Below are 22443 nucleotides of genomic sequence, written 5' to 3'. Positions count from 1 at the left end.
TGCTGGCCTTAGGGAGAGGCAGTAACAAGTTTCTTTCATCCAGAGTGAGAGCCCCAGTGGAAGAAGCCTCCCAATCCCTGCCCTGAGACCCTCAATGTTCTTTTGTTACAGGAGACTGTGAACTTGACAGTATAGATTTACTAGGTATATGCTGGTACCACATGCTCATTGCTAAAAGTGCTTCTCTTGGTTGCATTCTCTGTCACATTAGAGATTACAGATACAAGCCTCTGTATACATTTAAAAAAAGAAACACTTTGGGAGAAAGTCCTGGAATCTAGAAGATTCAAATATCAAGCTGTCTTTTTTTAATGAGTTGTCTCGTGGGAGTGCCTGGGTGGCTCAGTTGGTTGAGCGTCTGACTTCAGCTCAGGTCATGATGTCACAGCTCTGTGAGTTCGAGCCCCGCATTAGGCTCTGTGCTGACAGTTCGGAGCCTGCTTCCCATTCTGTGTCTCCCTCTCTCTCTGCCCCTAACCCACTCGCATTCTGCCTCTGTCTCTCTCAAAAATAAACATTAAAAAAAATCTTTTTTAATGAGTTGTCTCGTTTTTGGAGGAAAAAACAATTCTTAACAAAAAGACAAAAAATAAGTTCTTTAGTTCTGTTGGATCATTAACCCCAGAACACAATGGGATGCCTATTTTCTTACCAAACATGACTTCATTTTATGTAGAGAATAAAAGCATTCTAGGAAAATGAACCCGTTAAAAGAGATAATGGGAAAATAAGTTATTATGAATTTACTTAAAGGGCATTTGCTGGAACAGTTTGACTACATATGTAACATTAATAGACATGCAACAGAAGAGAAAAACAAAACTTTTACTCACCTTTTAAGGACCATCTTGGTCATGAGCACGTCTTTTTTTTACTAAATAATGTGACACCATAAATTTTTATTGTTTATAATATATAGAAATATAAAAACTTCTAGTATTTAAAATTGATAGCTTAACAATAGATCTTGTTTTTAAAATGCCAATGTTAGTTTCTAACAGATTTAAAATATTAATAGCTTAAAACTCAAATTATTAACACCATGTACTATTCAACAATTAAATGTTTAATAAGAAATTAATGACTTGTTAATTTAAGAAAAACAGCACCAAGAGAAAAGAGGCTTTCATTACAATACAGGATCTATTCAGAGACTTAAAACATTTCAGGTATTGATCCAAGTAGTAAAAATACAACATACATACGAATTATGCAAAGCACAAAGCCACAACACAAGTCATTAATAAGCAGGGTTAAAATAGAATCATTTCACATGGACTAATCACAAAAATAGTCATTAAATTAACAGACATATGTTAAGATTTCTTTAATCATGCTCATAAATTACAAGATTTTCCACAAGATGGAGCAAATCTAAATGTGTATTTACAACTTTCTTCCTAGTCACATTTAAATGATTTAACACTTTACAATTTTACTTTAAAAAGAAACGTTTGAGATTTCATGTCATTCCTGTATGTATATGTATACATATACACACACATTTGTAATTTTCTAACCTAGTGTATATGATCTGCTGAAATTAAAGTTACCCTTGAAAGAACATTAACCTGATATGTTAATAAGAGGTATTCTGAAGTTTGGCTAATATGTAGCAACACAAAGAGGTAAAAGGTTATATCTAGTTCTAACAACAACAACAAAAACCATTTCAGATCCCTTAAACTCTTTTAATATAAAAGGCTAATTTAAGGAATAAAATTCTTCATATAACAAAAGAAATCCAGGCACTTTAATATGTGTGTACTTTATACCTATAAAAAGTGAATAAATAAGTTTGTAAAAACTCTGATATAAACATTGTGATTTTAAAATTTTCATCTTCAATTTCTGAGAAAAAGACACTACGATTCCTCACTAGTGCAGAGTCTGAATTATTCAGTGAGATCCTTTTGGAATAGACACGCAGTAATGAAGAACTGTGTACTTCTGTGTTACTTTTTTGTAACTGGGTATTTTCTTGGTTATTGGTTTTTGTGAGGCTGAAAAAGTTATCCATGCACACAACCTTACTGAACATTCAGGTTTCTCGCTTACAATTTACATACAAAAAGAGCATGACACAAATATATCGGAATACAGTATTAGATGACTTCCAACACAATATATAAACATTGTGTGATACTGTATACCTTAGACTTACACAACGTTCTATGCCAATTGTATCTCAAAGCTGGAAAGAAATTGTGTAAATACGATACCGAGTATGTAGAGAAGGCTGACAAACCTCGTAGGAGGTTTTAAAATACTGAAGAATAAAAAACACTAAAAACTGACCCCAAATGAATATTTATAATTCTAATAGTCTATAACTTTCAGTATTTTATGCCAAATTTGAAAAGCATTATGTTTATTACATAGAGCAGGCATCAGCAAACTTTTCCCAAAAGGGGCCAAACAGTAAATATTTCAGGCTTTAAGAGCCAGTTTCTATTACAATAACTATAGTACCAAAAGCAGCCATGGGTAATACTTTGAAAACAAAAAAGTGTGGATGACTGTTCCTATAAAACTCATTTACAAAAATAGGCAATAGGCCAGATTTGATCTATGGGCCATAGTCTGCTGACCCCTCAAACAAAAAATATCACTGAAACAATTTTAGGTACTTCAGAAATAAATGCCATTACAATTTAACCCTCTAAGTGGTTAGGAGTCTGCTTTCCGAATTGGGACAAAACTCCAAGAAACAATCCATAGCCTTATTAAGAACTAGGCTTGTAATGTCAAAAAAATGAAGGACACCGTAACAGATCTAGTAAAGAGAAGGTGAATTTCCACTAAGATAGTTGACCTAAAAAGGTATCTTTTTATAGTGAGTTCCTATATTATTTCAAATCTCTCCAACTAGACTATAAAACTCCATAGGAGTAAGAAATCGGTCTTGATTTCTGTTACACTACCTGGATATAGATGGTCAATATTTTACTAAGTAAATATGTGAATGCCTTCTATGGCAAAATAGGTTTACGTTAGTTCCAACAAAGTGATGCAGCAGTTTAAGCTCCTCCTATAATGTTAAACTTTCCTGTCGTTTTCCATCAGTCACACTGACTACAGAGAGGCATTTCAGCCTGAACTAGAACTTGACTTACTCTTCTAATAGGAATTGGAACTTCTGTTCATATCACATTGTAAAGCTTTGACTTGGGGAAAGCAAACCAAGTGCAGACATCAGGGTTGGATCATAAAGCCAGAGTTATAATTATTTTCCAAGTAAAGAACTGTAGAGCTTTATAGAGACAGACTCACAACAGTTCTTCAGTTGGAAAAAGTATACTTGATTGTTCATGATTTAAAATATGAAAGGTGACCAAAATGTTCATTTCAACATATTTATATATTAATTATTCTTCAAAGCCTGGATATTTGAAATATACTTAAATAAACCAGTCATGAACAATACTTATGGATTTTGTCTATGGCTCCAAAAAAAAAATAATAATAAATTAAAACATCCCCAAAACGTAACTCCACACAGTGGAAGATTCACATAAATTACTATATAAATATTTTTCTGTGATGTATGTAACAGACTTTAACAATTCACTTTAAATTTCTCTGTCTTTTAATATTTTCACATTTCCAAACAAAATACTAAGTTTAACAATGATAAAAAAAAAAAAAAGACAGTTTTAAAGCATGTTATTTGCTTTTGGATCAGTTACTAGACATTGACAGACAAAAGCCAGGTACAGTTATACACTTAAACAAGACACAGCCTTAATTTGCCATTGTAACAAGCACAATGTTAACATTATTTACAAATGTATACAGTGAAACAATTATAATTAGAGGACAAGCCAAAGATGTACTGGAGGAAAATATGTCCATTAGAATAGTGCTATGGTTCAAAATTCACTTGTAAAAAAATAAATACATCGAAGATTATATGTATTACATTACTTGAAATTGAATGGATTCTTCTTCCAAACTATCAAATTTAGTAACATAAGCCAAGATGGCCAGTGATCTGCTTAAAAAATAAGATAGAGTGTGCACCACAATGTATAAAGAAATTAAGGTAAAGGGGTCACAGTAAAACACAACAAAATGGACAAAAATAAGAACACTATCGTACCGACTTCCATGGTCCCCGATGCCATGATACGTCCCCAGGGCAAGCATGCACATGACACTGCACCACACTAGGTGGCTTGCTTAACATCTCACAGTTTTGCTCTTGTGACATTTGGCCATTGGGAAATTGACATGTTACGACTCTTGATTTTATTCCTCCTCCACATGTTTGTGTACACTAAAAATAAGAAAATTCAAAACTATGTGGTTTGAAAGACAGTATTATACTGCTTAATTCAATGTTTCATACCTAAGTCGTAATGCTAGAGTTTTCTTCCTGAGTAAAAAAGTGTTAGTTCTATAATTAAAAAACTAGACAAAATTTTGAGAATTACACCATAAGATGTTGCATTAAGATATCAAGGGTCTATAAGGTAGACAAGTCAAATAAAACTGATTTAATAACTAACTACATAATTTATGATAGCCTATCAATAGATACCTGGCTAGCCATGAAAGCTAATAAGATCAAAATTTGTAAACAGGGAAAGATGTTCAGTATGTGTTACATGACAACAGCAGGGGGCAAAGAAGCCCATGTAATATGATTGTCTTTGTGGAACCCACGCAAGAAGAAAAGTCTGGAAGGAAATGTATCAAAAGTTAAAAGTTCTCATCTCTTCGTAATTTCTCATATCGTTTGAGTTTTTACAACGAGCATGCCTAAAGTCAGGAGTAAAAATATCATTTTCATGTTGGAAATGGTAAAAGAACTTTTTAAAATGTACTTGATATTGGCACCTGTTCAGAAATGTATCTTTAATCAATGATTTCCAAGTACTCTGGGAAAATATATACTAAAACCCATTAAAAATATTTGCTAGGTGGTTTATTTTGTTCATCTAAAGCCAATATAAGTCTTATTCTTTTTCATGCATAATATAGGTGGAGTTAGTATTCATTACAATGGCTTTAAAAATTATTCTTCCTATCTCCAGTGTCTACAAGAATGCCAGCGTATGAAGTGCTTGATAATTGACCACCTTCTGCTCAGAAAATTCACTAAATGAATGGCTCAGTAATAAGACACAAGCATGGCCAATATGGCAATCTAATTTTGTATCTTTAGATCAACCATATTTTCTAAGAAAACAATAATATACTAGTTTTAGAAAGCTATTAGTTTCAGACATATTGGCATGCATAGGAGATTCTGTTAAAAAATCTGGACTAGTTTCCTATTGCAAATGAGTGATTTAGTCTATTAGAAGAACTTGATTTTACTAAAAATAAATCTTTCTGTATAGTATAGTGAAGTTATATCATCCAACAGGAACAGGGTGAAGTACTCAACTTTCAGTCTTCAGAGGTGTTATCATCTCTGCAAGTTTAGAAAATGGGACTTACTTCTCCCCAGCTTCCAAAGTTCCACCGCGGACAAGGTCCTGAATCACAGCGCTTGGACTCTGGGGGCCTCGCGGCCGCATCGCAATAACTGGCACTCCGTCCGTTTTCATCCTGGCAGACCACGACTCTGTGCTGCACGCCTCCCGCACAGCTACTGGAGCACTGACAAGGAGGACACACACACACCGGAGACACCGCAGCGTCAAATTACACGGTGAAAAGGCATGGGCATTCTGACTCTCCATTCTAAAATCCCCATCACTGGGACAATCTCAATCGAGAAACTCTGCCAGAAACATGGGCGTACTTGAATTTGTCGATGAAAAGGTGCAACAGTAAAGCTGGCAAGAGCAAATTTACCCCGTTCCTGGGTGTGAAGTAAAAAGGAATTAAAGTTTTAAGATCTCGCTAGGAAGGAATTAAAAAAAAAAAAGAAAAAGATTAAGTCTCTCAGCTTTGATATTGCTATTTTTTTTGTCTCCTAACTCCTATGTAAACTAGGAGCTACAATTGCCTTTTGTAGTTTCATGATTTTCTACCAGCTTACTGCACTCTTCACGTAATTTCTAGGTTTGATTTTTCTTCACAGACATTTGCAGTCTTACCTATTAGAAGCTTCTTTTTACTATAATGCACTCCAACCAGATTGTTTTTAAGTGCATTCTTCTGTAATCATAATATCACATTAGTGTATAATTCAGTAAGAACTCTGGGGATTTGTAATTTGCATCAAAAATCGCTTAATCCTTTTACGATTTAAACTATTGATCTTCAGATAAATTTCGCATTAAAAGTATTTGATGTCATTACATACCTATCTGTTAAAAGGCTATAACAAAATTACAGAATTAATATAACTCAATAGAGACGGCTTACTGATCCCCACGGTCCTGTTCTCCATTGATTTCCGCTGATTGACAGATGGACCCTCTGATTTTGATTATCTTCTGGTTTGTGAGTTAATGGAAAATTCCTGCCTGGAAAATGGCTTGGCTGCTCAGAGGAACTTGGAAAGTGACTGTACATGGGTGGGCAGGCTGCCAGGTTACATTCTTGTTCGATCAAAGGGCGAATTGCAGGGTCACAGTAATTCTCATTAATTGGCTGATGGTAGTTGATGCATAAAACTTGTCGAGTTGTTTTTCCATGGCCACAGGAAGCTGAACACTGATCACAAATTTAGCCAACATTTATAATGTAGTAAATTATGTTATTATACTAAATATTAATTTTTTTCCTCCTAAAAATACTTACAGGTGACCAATTCCCAGTTTGCCACTCTCCACAAGGGTTAAAACAGACAGATATCTCAGCAGGTCGGGGTAAATGGGCACAATAGGATTCATCTGCTATTCCATCATAAGCATCACGACAGCTTACATAGCGGGCTTGATTACCTCGTCCACAAGACACAGAGCACTTAAAAAAATAAAAGGATTATACCAACAGGTTACATAGTAGCCCTCCCAAGTAGCTTTTGTTCCAATGTCTAAAACATGATGTTTCTTGGAAAAAAATTGTAAACCGAGTCAAATAGAGTCAGAGCAATGAATCCCCCTTATCAGTTCAGATCATAAATTTCACAAACACTACTTCTTGGGATACTGATTATTATTAGCTAAAAAAGATACAGAAAACATTTCACAAGACAGCTTATTTTAGGGGTGCCTGGGTGGCTCTGTCAGTCAAGCATCCAACTTTGGCTCAGGTCATGATCTCAGTCTGTGAGTTCGAGCCCCACATGGGGCTCTTGCTGACAGCTCAGAGCCTGGAGCCAGACTCAGATTCTGTGTTGTCCTCTCTCTCTGCCCCTCCCCCACTCACATTCTGTCTCTCTCTCAAAAATAAACAAAAATTTAAAAGTCAGCTTACTTTAAGTAACTTTAAACACCTAACAGAGTCTAAATGATCCCATAAATTATTCAGAGAATACGTGAAGCTTACAAATATAGCTTCTAAGTAAGATTAAAGCAAACCATATACTCCAAAGACATTAACGTTTTCAGTCTAGAAAAACATGAAAATGTGGATAGCTTAAATGAAGGCTGATAAAAAGCCTAATTTCACATCTGCTTCATATAAATATTATCATTCCCCTTTTGTGGATTAGAAAACAGACCCAGAAAACTTCCATTTCTTGCCCAGAGACACAGCACTCCCAAAAGGTACAGCAGGATTTAGCCATTACATCATTTCAGAACCCCACGCCACTCATCAAACTACCTGAGAATGAACACATAACATTCATTTGGCTAACCTAAAGGAACCATTTTGATGTTCTATGGAGGCTTTTAGACAAACACTGTACTTCTTAAAGGATTTCACTTACTGGGGTCCAAGAACCATGTCGCCACTGAGCTATCTTTCCTGTAGGAATAGCTGGCAATGAAGTGGCCCCAATTTTAGGAATAACTGGGCAAGGCATAACCGAACAGTCCTGTTCAAAAGAAAAATGCATCTCAAAATATAAGTTCATCACTCTAATTTATGTTAAATTCTATACTTCATTTCTTCTTCTGCACGTCTAATTTAAAAAGAGCTGAATTACAAGTTAGTGATGCAAAAGTTTTTATTTTTCAGAAGTACCAAGTACTGTCAAGGGCTCCCAGTGGGTAGTATAAATCTGGATTATAAAGTTTGGATTATCCTGTCTGATGGTTGAAAGGAAAGAAGCAAAACTAGCACTAAGCTGAAATATCCTGAATGAACATAGAACACTATTTTCAAGTAGTACAAAACACTTTAGAACTTCATATGCACAATAGACACTATCCGTGTGCATTTCAAAGGAAAATACCTAACAAATGAGTGATTCAGTGGCAGATCAAGTGTAAAAAAAGCTACAAAACTGGCAACACCAAAAAAGATAAATTCTCCAACACACAGGTACACAAACATGTTTTCAAGGGATAGAAGTAGGAAAAAAAATACGTATGAAATAAGTTTAATACATGAATCCTCCTGTAACAAGTCTTTTTGTTTACTATCCGCGAAGAGGTATCCTTTACCTGCCTATCACTTGGGCGACTAGCTCCGTGGCACGCTCTGTCATCTAAGACTGCACTGAGTAGCTCATTGACACATTTAACAGCACGCATCTGATACCCTCGTCCACATGTGGCTGTGCACTGAAAGGACAGAAGCACTTATCAAACGCCATTGTTCAAAAGTTGTATACGTTTTCTTAATATGGTTAATATACTTCCAGATCTTATTAGTGATTTACATCAGATTCCACACAAAATCAGCCAATGTAATCCATATATATCATTCCATTTAATATAGATAATAAAATTTTGAAGTTAAAATGGACAACTGTTCTATCTTTAAAAAGTTATGTAGGGAGGGCTTAGTTGGTTAAACGTATGACTCCTGATTTCGGCTCAGGTCATAACCTCCTGGTTAATGACTTCGAGCCCTGCATCAGACTCTGAGCTGACAGTGCAGAGCCTGCTTGGGATTCTCTCTCCCTCCTTCTCTCCCTCTTCCTCCCTGACTTGTGCTCTCTCTCAAAATAAACTTAGAAAAAAAATTCTTAAGTTATGTAAAGTAGTGCCTGGGTGGCTTAGTTGGTTAAGCATCCAACTCCTGATTTGGGCTCAGATCATAATCTTGTGCTCGTGAGGTGGGATGTTCTCTCTCAAAATAAACCAAAAAATAAATAAATAAATAAAAGCTTTGTAAAAATTTCAATAGAGTCTTGATATGTTGGAGGCAGAGTTCATACAATTTAGGAGAACTAAATATTTTTCAAAATCTACCTGGTGTATGTATGTATGGCTTTTAACACACTAAATTATCTTCAAAGAGATAATGAAAGATGATCATCAAGTTGAATGGAAGAGGAGACAAGGTTTCCCATCCACGGTGACAACCTGCATGGGTTAATGGGCTGCCCATCTTCATCCAGCCTGACCACTGCTCATCCTGCAAATTCCTAGCTGTCTGTTTGGCAAAACTTCTGAACAACAAAACTTAACTCTATCTAAATGCAGTAAAGATAATTTAAGACACAATGAAAATATTTAGAATTTAAACAAAGCTGAAGAATAAATTTGCAGCATTTTAGTGAACAAGTGAAATCAAAAGCAAAGCTGAACTATTTATCACAGCGAAATTGGCACTAAAAAAATTGTGTAGATAACAGTTCACATTTTAAGGGTATTTTTCCAAGAAGCCAACCCAAATTTAGCTGCATCCATTGAAAGAGTAAAGACACCATAATTTTTGTGCTATTCTATAAAGATGAATTCAACCAGGAAAATCCTTCTCATATACTCACAGAACCCCACGGTCCGACTTGCCAGGAAGCACACGCATGAAGCTCACACGGCCTTAGAGACTCAGGTTTGGTGCTTGGATTGCAGAGACCATCACTCAAGTGGTCTTCATTCAGCTGACACCACACCTGCCGCTGTTTTGTTCCTTTTCCACATGTAACATGACACTGAAATACAGGTGATTATTTTCAATATTAGTTAACACAAATACCTAAAAAAAAAAAAAAAAAGATCAATTCACACATTGATATGTACTTGAAAGACCATTCTAAGGACAGTTTCCCTTCACTGCTCCAGAGATATTCAGCAAGTAACATCAGCCACCTCAATCCCACTGCAGCTGTCCATTTGTTCTAGAAAAAAGGTACTAAACCTTAGGTTATGTAAATATCTCAGGGTACTGTCAACACTGGGACTTTCTTATGAAAATGGTTAGACATTCAACACTAATGTTACCGTTGCCAGATAGTATATGATTTAAATAATTTAAGAACCATTAATTTGTGATTGCCTTGATAATACATTTATAGAGCAAGAACAAATTACTTTTGAGTTCTTTAAAGCCTTCGAGCACAAAGCTTTCCTGTAGAAAATTTTAACAGTTCTTAGCCTCATCTTTTTAATGTTACCTCACTCCACTCACTAGTAGCCCAACTGGGGCAGGAAAATTCATTGCAATTCTCTGTCGTCACGCGAGGAAGCTCTTGGCATTCTCTGTTAGCAAGACGGTGGCCAAAGTTATTTATACAGTAAGATTCTCGAGACCTTTCCCCTCCTCCACAACTCCTAGAACACTGACAAAACAAAACGAAAACAGTGTGACCTATGGGAAGAATGAAGATTTTAACAAAAATATATTTTAATAATAACTAAATAATTAAATAACAAATTTTTAATAAGAAAAGAGAGGCAACTTTTCTTAAGTAATACTGGTTATTTGTACCTGGGACCATTCTGAATAATGCCATCTTGTTAAGACACAGTCACCATGGCAGGGTTCTCGTGTGGGAGGTTTAAGTTGGTCACCACAGTAGTGGTCATCTACTGGAACAGTCTGTCCTTTATGAATGGAATACTTCATGCAGTGAACATCTAAGGACCTATATCCTTGACCACAATGGGATGAGCATTCACTTTTGCCAATGATGTGCCACCTAGAAAAAAGGAGGTTATTTTACTCAGGGATGCTAATTAATGCAGTTTAAAAAAATGGATTCAGGGGTGCCTGGGTGGCTCAGTCGGTTAGGTGTCTGATTTCAGCTCAGGTCATGATCTCACAGTCTGTGAGTTTGAGCCCCGCATCGGGCTCTGTGCTGACAGCTCAGAGACTGGAGCCTGTTTTGGATTCCATGTCTCCCTCTCTCTCTGACCCTCCCCCGTTCATGCTCTGTCTCTGTCTCAAAAATAAACGTTAGAAAAAAATTTTTTAAAAAATGGATTCAGAGAAACTCTTGCATACATTTTTTAAAATGGTTAGAATTGATGAACAAGCCACCTGAAGATACTTGATATATCATTAATTTAGATGAAAAATTCTAACATAAACCCAAACTTCCATTTTTATAGATGAGAAAATGAGGCTTAGGGATATGTGTTCACATGGTAGAAATGCTGAACTTTTGATAAAAATCATTTTCCCCACGAATAAAATCTAACTCTCTAAATATATAAAAATGGAGGTTGTCTGGTTAAAGCTGGAGATAGGGAGCCAGCACTATAGCTGGTGACTTCATTCTGACTTTTGGTGGTGGTTTGGGAGGTAGGTCCAAGAAACCCCAAGCTTTCCCAAAAAACCTTTGCCAACAACTGGTCTAGATCAAGATTACCCAATTACTTAGTGGCAGGTTTAAGACTGAATATATTTAACTCATCAGGTAGAATCTCACTATGCAATCACTCAAAATGATCAGGGAATATCTGGGAATCTGACTCTATCAGTAAGACAAAGCCTTTAGAAGTTGGAAAACTAGGTTTTTGTAAAGCATATCGCATTTCTCATTCTTGTACTCTGTTTTTAGACAGGTCTGCAGAGAAAACTTTTTTTCTGCAAGTAAGAATCTGCTAGTTTTAGCCAAACTATCCCAATTATATATAGTCTAGCAATCTATCCAGCAATATGGGTGCACCAGTATAATGAAGCATGGAGTTCACGGAGTTCAATTCCCAGTAGCACCTCAAGGATTACCTGGTGCTTCACTCCACGAGTGGATGAGATTTCTTCAAGCAGTTCTTTCCACTATGTCTTTAAACAACATATACAAAAATTACCATTCTTGCTGAACAAGAGGTTTTGGCCACCCCTGAATCTTAATGGTCACTCGCTAAACGGGGTTTGTTCTTAGCTTTACGGAAGACCAATATGCCCCTCTCCCGCAAAAGACAGGAAATTTAGAAGTGGAAACTCCCCTGCCCCATAATGTAGGATCACATTTGTTAATGTTTAGTGGACAAAATATTGGGAAGATTGAGGAACCAATCTACTAATTCTTTAATCCTCAAACTTTAAAAGTTTATTGGCTCATGAGTTCACCATCATTCTACAAAACTTATTGTTTCAGATCTTCAAACCACAGATTTTAAGATTAGAGTTTACTTATATATTTATTTTATAAATTTGTTTCCATTTCCTAGATAGAAGTTTGAGGTATTCATCAAATACTATGAATAAACTGCCAAGTTTCACTTGCCAAGTTTCACAGTAAGTTATCGAGCCTGTAATTTTGTATTAGCTGGGACAAAGGATAGACATTAACATACGTGGCCATTCAAGCAGGCACTGCACTAGATGCTTTAGATGCTTTACATCTTAGTTCACTTATGGATTTTAACTTGGTTACTTTACACATACACCGATTATATTACACATTTTTTTTTTTACCTTAGTTCACAGTCTGTATTGCACCTTTCAGTCACAAACAATGGAAGTGGTAAGTGGTCACATCTCTGATCAGAAACCACCACATGATCACTCTTCCGAACGCAGGCAATTTTTCTTCTATGAAGACCTTGGCCATTGTCAAAGGAAAATTAGAAATCAAAGGAAAAATTCTCTTAAGCAGATGTTGTAGGATTATTTAATTCTGCTAATAGCCTGAAGGATTTAGCTAAGAAAGCAAAAAAAAAAAAAAAAAAAAAAAAATTCCAACAGGATAGACTAGCATTTTAGTCAGGAATGACTTTCTAGAGTCATTCCTGAAGACTGAAAGTTTGCTTAGTAAAGAAACTTAAGGAGGGCAGGCCACGTGTGGAGGAGAAAGAAATGCATTAGAGATGTCTGGAGTGGTTGTTAGTGGAGAAATGAGTGGTCAGGGTTGGCAATGATGCTACGTAGTACATTGCTGTCCCCCATTATTTGCTTTCCTTTTCCTAGAAGAAAATTGTACATCTCCACTTGCTACAATGTTATAACTGCCTTTGGGAGGAATATACTTCCTTGTTCATGGACACTGGCTTATGCCAACCAGCTGCAAAAGTCTGTGACCTTTCCACCTGTAAGCAGAAGCGCTAAAAGCCATAATATGTTTCTGCCCAGCTCACTTTCCCTTTTCTGTCTCTAAAACAGCCTCCCCCAGGTGGGGTGATCTTTCAGCCCGGAATCATGAATGAAAAGACACGGACAATAAAAAAAACCACTGGTTGCCAAGTTTGAGGGGGCATGGAGGGATTTTTAGGGCACTTAAAGTATTCTTCATGATACTGTAATAGTGGCTACACACCATTAAAAATTTGTCAGAACCCATAATATGCACAACACAGAGTGAACCCTAACGTAAACTATGGAACTTTAAGTATGCATCAATTGTAACAAATGTGCCACATTAATTCAAGATGTTTATAGATGAACTGCAGGGAGGGAGGAGGTGAAAATTTGTGAATTTTCTATACTTTCTGCTCAATTTTTCTATAAACCCAAAACTGCCCTAAAAAGGTGGTCTTAAGTTAAAAATGACATGGATGTAGATACCAAGCTAAGAAGAGTCATAGCCAATTAGCAGCTAAAACACAGCATGAGCAAGAAATAAACTTTTGGTTTTCAGAGCCATTGGATTTGCTGGTTCGTTGTATGCAGTATAACCAGAGAAAAAGCAAACTAAGAAGAGATATAATGGGTCCGAGTAGACAGAACTTTACACTTTCTGCAATGCGGAGACAGGAAGACTTTCAGCAGTCAGTGACACGATCAAGTTTCTGTTTCATCAAAGTTCAACTGTATGCTTCCCGTTAGCTAAACATGAACACGCATGTTTATCTTTTTTTTTTTTTTTTTTTTTTTTTTTTTAAATTTTTTTTTTTCAACGTTTTTTATTTATTTTTGGGACAGAGAGAGACAGAGCATGAACGGGGGAGGGGCAGAGAGAGAGGGAGACACAGAACCGGAAGCAGGCTCCAGGCTCCGAGCCATCAGCCCAGAGCCTGACGCGGGGCTCGAACTCACGGATCGTGAGATCGTGACCTGGCTGAAGTCGGACGCTTAACCGACTGCGCCACCCAGGCGCCCCACGCATGTTTATCTTTATTCCTTCCTAAATACCATCTGAAATAACCTTAAGGAATTTTGAAAAGGCTCTAACCTAAAAGAACAAAAAGATTAAAAAAAGAAACAGTAGGCAAGAAAAGCAAATTTTAAATATGAAAAGTAGATGGATACAACTAACAGAGCCAAGAAAGCTGAAACTTAAGCCTATGGAGGGGACAAATGAATAAAGAAACTAACCATTCATGCCAAAGAATAAAAGAAAATCCCAGGAATTGAAAACACTAAGTTCCTCTGATGAGGTGAATGTGTGAGGGGTAGGCCTGAAAAAATTGGAGAACTGATTGAAAAGTATTTACAAAGAACAGTTAGACCCCCTACCCTTCTAGTTAAGAGTGGCACTGTCCAATAAAAACAGAATGTGAGCCATGTGTGTGATTTCACATTTTCTAGTAGTCACGTTAAATAAAGTAAAAAGACATAGGCGAAATGAAAATTTATGTTTAGCCTCAAGTATCTAAAATATCATTTTATGAATATGAAAACTACAATATATTTTACAGCTTTTTCATACTGAGTTCTCAAAATCCATTGGCATTTCACACTTATACCACATTTCAATGGGTGAGCTACATTTGGCTGGTGGCTACCCTATTGGGTAGCAAAACTCTAGAGAGGTGAACCTAAGGACACAGACATAGCTTAGGGAAGTTGGTGAAGCACTGTGCCCACAAAGGGGGAATTAAGTAAAAGTCTCCATAGTGAATGAGGAGAACCAGGCCTACTGGAATCTTTCTCTACATTTCCCTCCAGCATCGAGCCAAATTTATGGTTCCACAGACTCCCTGCTGACCATTTGAAGATGAAAAGATTCCTCTCGAGAGGCTCTTTAGCCCCCCCAAAATCAACTGACAATGACATGTGGGGCTTCGCCCCCAATGACACATGAAAGGGTCATTTTGTGATCCATTACTCTATAATGAGGTCTTACTTGACTTGTCTGACCAACACAGAACTTGTAGCATTTTAGCCTTAAATATCAACAGCAAAGTATCAGCAGACATTTCAGGAAATCCACTAACACAAAAGAGACCAAAATAAAAACAAAGGCTAAAATGAAACAGGTCAGAGAGAAAATTTAAAGACTGTGATTAATATGGTCAGAGACACAGATATGACACATTTATGAAACAAAATCAAGAGGTTATGAGCAAAAACATTAACCACGTAAATTCAGATCAGTCGAGGAGGTTGAATGTCCAAAATATACACATTTCAGAAAAGTGGAGGAGAAAATTGAATGTGAGGAAATTATCAAAGAAATTATGCAGTAAAATTTCTCAAGTCAAAGAATCCATTTCCAAATGTGAATGCCATCCTAATGACCTAGGAAAATAGATGAAAAAAAACACCAACATCAAGGCCAATTGTCCCGAAACTTCATACCACTAGAATTAGAGAGGAGCCACAAAACTACCACAGTGGAAAGTGTCACATAGAAACACAGGCCATCAGAAAAGATGACTGTCAAAATTCTAAAGGACAATCATCTAACTTACAATTTATCCCAAACTACTGATCAAATGTGAAAGGAGAATAATGGTACTTTCAGATAAGAAAGGTCTCAAAACAAAAACAAAACAAAAACAAAAAAACACCATAACACCACACCACCACCACAACAAAAAACAACTACCTCCGTTTCTCAAGAATATCCTGAGGAATATGTTCCACCAGTGGGGAAGTAAAAAAATGCATGGGATTTAGAAAACCAGGAATCCAACACAAAGTAAAAGAGAATCCCAGAAAAATAATGAAACAGAAGTTCAAGAGGGTAGCCATGTATCAGGACTAAAAGCAACACAACCAAATTAGAGCAAGAGAAAAGAGGGCCACAATAACAGATGAAAAAGTACAGGATAATTGAAACTGACAGATTAAGTTATGTACTTGAAAATATGAAAATGAAATTTATAGCTCTCACAAAGTCTGGGAACGGAGGACATTCCATACACAGAAAAGACTGAAGGAATTTCATTTTAGACAAACTAAAAAGTTACACATAAAGAGGGAATATCATCATAGTACACTATGTGGCAAATCAACTAATAGCTTTTCCCCTCTAGCACAAAATTATTTAAGAGACCGCTGTGCAGTTCAGAGTCCCAAACCATTTCATCAGGTCTTGTCGAACCTTCCATTTGGAGCTTGCTGTTCTTTACTTGGTATGTCCCTCCCGCCGCCACTTTAGAAGGTTCCTTCACTCACCTGATGTTTGTGCTTGTTCCTAGCTCCCCATATCTACTGCCACAGCCCAGCATGCCTAGTGGGTGCTGCAATGCCGTTCGCCGCTTCCCAAATCTCCATTCCCTTCTGTAAGGAAACCTAGCGTCCCTCTGTCAAAATCAACGTCTCCTCCTGTGTTACTATTTTTCCTCCTTCCAGTGTTTATCCTAGTCAGTCTTGCACCATCTACAGCAGCCTCCCTCCGGAGACGCTGTCCTGACAAAAACATCTGTTCCCATGCAAGCATTCTGAGTACCACTATCCTAGCATCACAGGACCATGTCTGTGATTTTTTTCTGAAGAGGACACCACCATTTCCTCGGTACCTTGAGGTCAGTTTGTTAGTGTGTCCCTCACATTCCCATCACCTCTATGGCTACTGCCTCTGGCAACCCACCTTATTTCGGCTCATTTCCATATGGTTCTAAGAACCCCCCTCCTCTGAATCACTGCTCCCCTAAATTCTCAAACCTCTTCTCTAGGCCCCGTGAGAACTACTTTCCAGTGCATCAAATTTCCCTGCACCTTCAGGCTGAATCTCCTCACAGCCTGCTCCACCTTTCCTGTGGCTCTCTGTGCATACCTGTCACATTACATTCACTACTGTAAGCCAAGAAAATCTACTCGTGCTGGTTTCATCCACCAGAAGGTAAAACTTGAATGCAGGACTGGGGTCTTACTTTGAAACAAAGTAGTCCCTCAAATTTAACTGATTTTTAAAGTATTACACCATTAAGTATACACGATTACAGATTTCCCAAAGACCCCACTCTTCATTTTCTTTCCCTACCGTAAATGCCCCTGGCTTTTCCATTTCAAACTATTCCTCTTTCAGGGATTCATGCCATCAGTACAAAACATATTTCCCTGTGTTCATGGAAGGAAGACAGAGGAACGGAAGAATATCAGACCCCTAACACTGGAAGGAGACAGGTTATTAGGAGAGTCTATGGAGGGGAGTGGAGGAGAGGGAAACCATATACAATACTACCCCTCATCTGTGGTTTTGCTCTCTGTACTTTGAGTCACCTGCAGTCAACTGTGGTCCAGAAGATGATCCACCTTCTAATGTACCTTGGCAAGGGTCAGTATAGCCTAATGCTGTCACAAAGCCTACAGCATTCACCTCACTTCCATCCCATCACAAAAGCATTTTATCACCTTACATCACCACAAGGAGGGGGAGTACAGTACAATAAAGTTTGCAACAACATTCACAGAACTTATAAGTACAGGTAACCCTTGATCAATATAGGCTTGAACTGCATGGCTCCGTTCACATATTTTTTTTTTTTGATAAATACATTACCGTACCATAAATGTATTTTCTCTTATGATTTTAACATTCTTTCCTTCAGTTTACTTTACTGTGAAACTACAGCATATAATACATGCAACATACAAAATACATGTTAATCAACTGCTTGTTATCAGTAAAGCTTCCAGTGAAGAGTAACCTATTAGTTAAAATTAGTAGTCAAGAGTTATATATCAATTTTTAACCGCATGGGTGTTGGTACTCCTAATTTGTGTGTTGTTCAAGGGTCAAATGTATATTGTTGTAATTGTTCAATCACCAGTTAGTGTTAATCTCTTACTGTGCCTAATTTATAGATTAACCTTTATCATAGGTACGTATGTATAGGAAAAAAAACAGCACCTAAGAGGTTAGATACCATCCTCAGTTTCAAGCATCTAGTGGAGGTCTTTTGGAATGTATCCTCCATCAATAAGGGGAGGATGAATGTACAAGTTAGAGAAATTTCTTGTGACAGAGGAAGAATGAAAAAATGCAGTAAGAGAAAATGACTGAAAAGGTAGAGACAGAAAAGGCTGTTAAGTATAAGAATGAGTGGGGAGAAAAGTCAGAGATAAAAGAAACCTTTGTGTGTCTTTATGATGGTGTGTGTGTGTGTGTGTGTGTGTGTGTGTGTGTGTAGACAGTTGGGGAATTCCAGAGGCAGAAAGCCCCCAAAGTATCCCAAGTTATATGAGCATACACACACTTCTGCCTCCTTTACTTAATTCCAGGGTACCTTGACACATCTTGGTACAGTCTTGCCATGGTCCATGAGGATCCCAAGTGAATAGGTCGCTCTTCTCTTCCACAGGGATATTGAAGGAATATCGTACATCAGGGTTGTATAAATTACCCACACACAAAACCTCAAAAATACACAGGAGCATATAATTAACTCATAAAAATATATTCTTGAAAGACATCATTATTATATTTTATAAACGCAAAGCCCTTAACCATCAACTTACTAACGGGATTAAAACTAAGTCTTATTAAGGACCCCTGAGAATTTACCTGCAGAACAATTTCTTCCTCCAGCCGATCAGTACTATTAATTCTTTCAATTGAGCTGTTTGAACCACTGTATTCAAAAATAGCTCCTTGTATGTTGATTTCTTTTTTTGACATACTTACAACAAAATTCCCGTTTAAAAGAAAATTCCCCTGAGTGTCAGATAATGCTGTAAAAGAATAGCACCCATGAAATAGAAAAACAGTACAGTCAACAGCACAGTATTTAAACTTTAAAATTCAAGTCCTTTTCTGAAATTAATGTAAATTAATTTGTAAAACAAATTTTATTTTACTGTAATATGTTATCTAATCCATACTTAGGGAAAAACTATAGCCTATCAATTTAGGATATTAAATTCACCCTGAGAAGATCTTTCATGAGGCCTGCAGTTTTAGAGGGGACATAGAGGAAGAGGGAAAACAGAAATCATAGACCCAGAAGACACATCAGCTCAATCAGTTTTGGTCATGGATGGTGAGGCAAGAAAGAACATCTAGACTGCTGCAGTGTTCCATTTATACTTGTCTTGGGAAAAATGTACAAAGCTATAAAATTCTAGGGGTCTATATTCTAAAAGGCCATCCAATGGCCATGCTATTCTCTGTATAAATGTCTGGATCTTTTACATGGAGAGGCACTATGGCTACTGACACACGTACATGACTGCTTTCCAGAATACTCCTATCTCCCCTTCTGTTCATGCCCTGTGTTCTCATTCCCATTGAGGTGTTAATATAAGCATATCAAATATGTGTATGTGTATATTTATCCACTATATATTTGTATATACATAAAGTAGTATAGTATATACTCACAATTAGTTACTTTTAAAATCTAAACTGGCCTGGTGTCCACAGTAGTAGGGTAGTAAGATGAACCAAATTTGGCCTGAGAACAATGGGTTTATATTCATATGGTTCTATGTGATCTTGGACAAACCAGTTGCTTAGTTTCCTAACTGCACCAGGAATATTAATTCCTACTTCACAGTCTTTTGAATCAGGATCAAATATAGAAAATGTTTGTAGAAACGTGTAAGTTGTAAAGCACTGTGTTTTTTTAATTTTCAAGAGGATGTCTAATATTTCAAGTGTTATGCTAATAAAAACTCCGTACTAATCAAGCACTATTTTGCTTCCTTTACTTATATACTTTTCAGTAGAACAATAAGCTTTCCAGAAAACATCTGTGTGGCCCTCCAGAGAACCTCACCCAAAGCACACAAGTTACCGAGGGCTAGACTTCTTAATGAATACAACACTCCTGGACAAAGCAATCTTGAAGGGATTATTGCCAAATAAATTTGGACTATAGTCCATAGTATGGACTACAATGACTGTCTTCATATTTTCCTGAGTCCAATGAAAAACCAGTAAAGCTCTAGACATATCCTCTATAATGAAAATTCCTCTAATGAGTTTGTACTTTATCCAAAGTGCATAGGCCTATTTACAGAACTTTCAGTCATATTATAATTAAGGGAAATAAAATTTACTGAGAAAAAAAACATACATTTTACTACTTTTGGTTATCAAAGCTGATTTTATAAATATGCTTCCAAATCCCTTCTAATAATTTCACCTATTTGCTCAAGTTAGACTTTGACAGTCCCATTAGTACCTCTCTTATAAAGTATATCGATACCTTATTGGTAAACATTTCTAGTTTTTAAACTTGGGCAGAACCTGTTGTCCATTCCTAGGAAGATACAAATATCTACATTTGGAACCTAAGAGCAGCATATTAAATATCTACAATATGGTTGCATATATATCTATGTACATGCACCTAGGTACTATTTTTGGCAAAGGAAAAGAAATGCAACAAAATGAAAAAGGAAAATATCAAAATATTTAGGTTTGATTTTCTTTGAAAAATTTTGTTTGCATTTTTTACAAAGGGGAAATCAATTGAACATAAAATTAACCATTTTATATATTTTTTACATTTATTTTTTTTCAAAAACAGAGTGAGACAGAGTGCAAGTGGAGGAGGGGCAGAGAGAGAAGGAGACACAGAATCTGAAGCAGGCTCCAGGCTCTGAGCAAGAGCTCAGCACAGAGCCCGATGCGGGGCTTGAACCCATGAACCGTGAGATCATGACCCGAGCCAAAGTCGGACACTTAACCAACTGAGCCACCCAAGCGTCTCTAAAATTAACCATTTTAAATTGAGCAATTCAATGGCATTATATTCAAAATGTTATACAACTACCACCTCTAATTGTAAAATTTTTTCATTAACTCAAAAGGAAAATCTGCATCCATGAAGCACTTGTTCCCTTTGCATTTACTTTATAATGTCAGTTTAAGTCCTGAGGTAAGCTCTTCATTATAGATTCAGATTCCTACTTCTAAGCAGTGATAACTTGGGTCAGTATTTCACATTATTGTGAAACAGATACTTTCGTTATCAGCTCTATACCATCCCTTAATTCCAGCGTGGTGAATTGGGGTAAGTCAATATTAAGGTATCTCCCCGACAGAAGGTAAAGGATTTGTAAAGCATTCTTTTCTTTGGGCCTAAGCGAAATTCTTTAAAGCCAAAAGCTAATTTCCAAAAATAAACAACAAAGTTTATACCCTGGAAGTAGTTGAAGGACAACATACTGTGACTATATTTATTAACATTTAAAAGTCTGAAATCAATTCTCAGTCTTGCTTTAACAGAAGTTTTTTTTTTTTCAAGTCTCTAAGTACTTTTGATACGTGGTTAAAACATTCAATGAAACTCTTTAAAGAACATTTAACCCCAAAGAAGTCTATAATTTTAGATAAAAAGATTTTATATTCTAAATCTAACAGAAAACACTGTTGTGTAGAAATATCCTGAATTTGGAATCTTTATATTCTAAATATACATGCAACTTTAACTGAATATAACCTTTGGTTATATAAAACACTCTTACGGGGATAAAGCAAATTTTTCAGAATTTTGTTCAGTGTCTGTAACAGTAAGATCTAAGGAGCCTTATGGTGGCTCAGTCAAGTTAGTGTTTGACTCTTGATTTCAGCGCAGGTCACGATCCTCATGTTGTAGGATGGAGCGCCACTTTGGGTTTTGTGCTGAGCATGGCACCTGCTTATGATGGTCTCTTTCCCTTTGCCTCTCTCCCCCATTTGTGTGTGCACTCTAAAAAAGAAGATCTAGCATATAACTCAAGAGGAAAACATTCAGGGAGTCAGATGACTTGAGCTGAGTATGAACTGAAATGCCTGTTTGCTCAAGGGGCTCTTCTTGCCTTCCAAGAATTCCCATCAACCGCAGACCTCCATGAAATTGCACACAAATCACATATTGGCTGCTGTTTACTAGAAATGTTTACCAAGGTAATTGTCATCTTCTGGTTTTCCAGAATAGCTGTGCTGAAGAATATCAATGTTTGTTGCTCCTGCGGGAATCTTGACAACAACATTATAACCTGCAATATAATTTTATGCGTGTTAATTTTCACAAGCTGATGGCCCAGAGGCTATTACTGAATGACTGAAAAATCTGAATAGTATAGTCAGACTTAATTTCATCTTCAAAAAATGATACAGTGTTTATTCTTTTTGAATCTTTTTTTTTTTTTGTAGAAAACCACAAATTACTAAGGATTGAGAAAACACTGTTGTGTAGAAATATCCTGAATTTGGAA

General features: G+C 36.6%; 1 protein-coding gene across 3 annotated transcripts in view; it reads right to left on the bottom strand.

The window, feature by feature from the left end:
* Window positions 1–22443, bottom strand: part of ADAMTS20 (ADAM metallopeptidase with thrombospondin type 1 motif 20) — a 180211-nt gene that overhangs the window by 68853 nt on the left and 88915 nt on the right. For 2 of the 3 annotated variants that reach the window (XM_058743069.1, XM_058743070.1), the window contains exons 16-28: window positions 22129–22224; window positions 18803–18969; window positions 18525–18654; window positions 12607–12733; window positions 10672–10882; window positions 10358–10522; window positions 9731–9895; window positions 8457–8576; window positions 7778–7885; window positions 6703–6867; window positions 6325–6615; window positions 5449–5610; window positions 4103–4279 (exon numbers count right to left, since the gene is read on the bottom strand). In XM_058743069.1, the coding sequence (XP_058599052.1) occupies window positions 4103–4279; window positions 5449–5610; window positions 6325–6615; window positions 6703–6867; window positions 7778–7885; window positions 8457–8576; window positions 9731–9895; window positions 10358–10522; window positions 10672–10882; window positions 12607–12733; window positions 18525–18654; window positions 18803–18969; window positions 22129–22224 (2084 nt within the window). The remainder of the gene's footprint in view (window positions 1–4102; window positions 4280–5448; window positions 5611–6324; window positions 6616–6702; window positions 6868–7777; window positions 7886–8456; window positions 8577–9730; window positions 9896–10357; window positions 10523–10671; window positions 10883–12606; window positions 12734–18524; window positions 18655–18802; window positions 18970–22128; window positions 22225–22443) is intronic. The other variant, XM_058743071.1, reaches the window with a different exon arrangement.

Source organism: Neofelis nebulosa, chromosome 8, assembly GCF_028018385.1.
Source record: "Neofelis nebulosa isolate mNeoNeb1 chromosome 8, mNeoNeb1.pri, whole genome shotgun sequence".
In the NCBI taxonomy this organism is placed as follows: domain Eukaryota; kingdom Metazoa; phylum Chordata; class Mammalia; order Carnivora; family Felidae; genus Neofelis; species Neofelis nebulosa.
This window is presented reverse-complemented; position numbering and strand designations above follow the sequence as displayed.